Genomic DNA, 535 nt, shown 5'->3' with positions numbered 1-535 from the left:
CGTTGGGTCGAGGTGCTAGCAGCGGGAGATTTATGTGAGAGAGTAAAATGCGGCGATAGGGTTTGTGTGTACGGGGTGTACAGACCCCGTGCTGCAGCAGCAGCAGCAAACAACCAGACCACTGGTTATATTAAACCTATTCTTGTTGCTAATAATATTCAGGTATTGTGATGCTCCTGCTGCTGCTGCTGCTGGTGCTGGTGGTGCTGCTGCTGGTGCTGTCGCTGGTGGTGGTTGTGTTGCTGGTGCTGCTGTTGCTGTCGCTGGTGGTGGTGGTGGTGCTGCTGCTGTTGCTGCTGCTGCTGCTGTTGCTGTTGCTGCTGATCATGATTATGATGATGCTTGTCTTCTGCTCGGATTAGTGCTGCGCCTGCTGCTGTTGCTGCTGCTGCTGCTGCAGTTGTTGTTGCTGCTGCTGCTGCTGCTCTTCCTGTTGCTGCTGTTGTTGCTGCTGTTCTGGCGTTGCTGCTGCTTTGCCTTCGCTTCTTTTGCTGCTGATCCTCCGCATGCGTGACACTCCTCGTCTGTGTGTTGC

At 54.2% G+C, this 535-nt stretch overlaps 2 protein-coding genes across 2 annotated transcripts in view; one reads left to right on the top strand and one right to left on the bottom strand.

Annotated features, from left to right (window-relative positions):
• EMH_0054440 (uncharacterized protein) overlaps window positions 1–19 on the top strand; it is a gene marked incomplete at both ends in the record, with an annotated part of 1,783 nt that extends 1,764 nt beyond the window's left edge. Inside the window, one exon of the mRNA XM_013497121.1 lies at window positions 3–19. Coding sequence (XP_013352575.1) covers window positions 3–19 — 17 coding nt within the window. The remainder of the gene's footprint in view (window positions 1–2) is intronic.
• A 139-nt stretch (window positions 20–158) lies between these two features.
• EMH_0054430 (uncharacterized protein) overlaps window positions 159–535 on the bottom strand; it is a gene marked incomplete at both ends in the record, with an annotated part of 1,160 nt that continues 783 nt past the window's right edge. The window contains one exon of the mRNA XM_013497120.1: window positions 159–524. Coding sequence (XP_013352574.1) covers window positions 159–524 — 366 coding nt within the window. The remainder of the gene's footprint in view (window positions 525–535) is intronic.

This window comes from Eimeria mitis, genomic scaffold (assembly GCF_000499745.2).
Source record: "Eimeria mitis Houghton genomic scaffold, Emh_scaff2480, whole genome shotgun sequence".
In the NCBI taxonomy this organism is placed as follows: domain Eukaryota; phylum Apicomplexa; class Conoidasida; order Eucoccidiorida; family Eimeriidae; genus Eimeria; species Eimeria mitis.
Note: the sequence above shows the minus strand (reverse complement) of the source record. Positions and strands in the feature narration are given on the sequence as shown.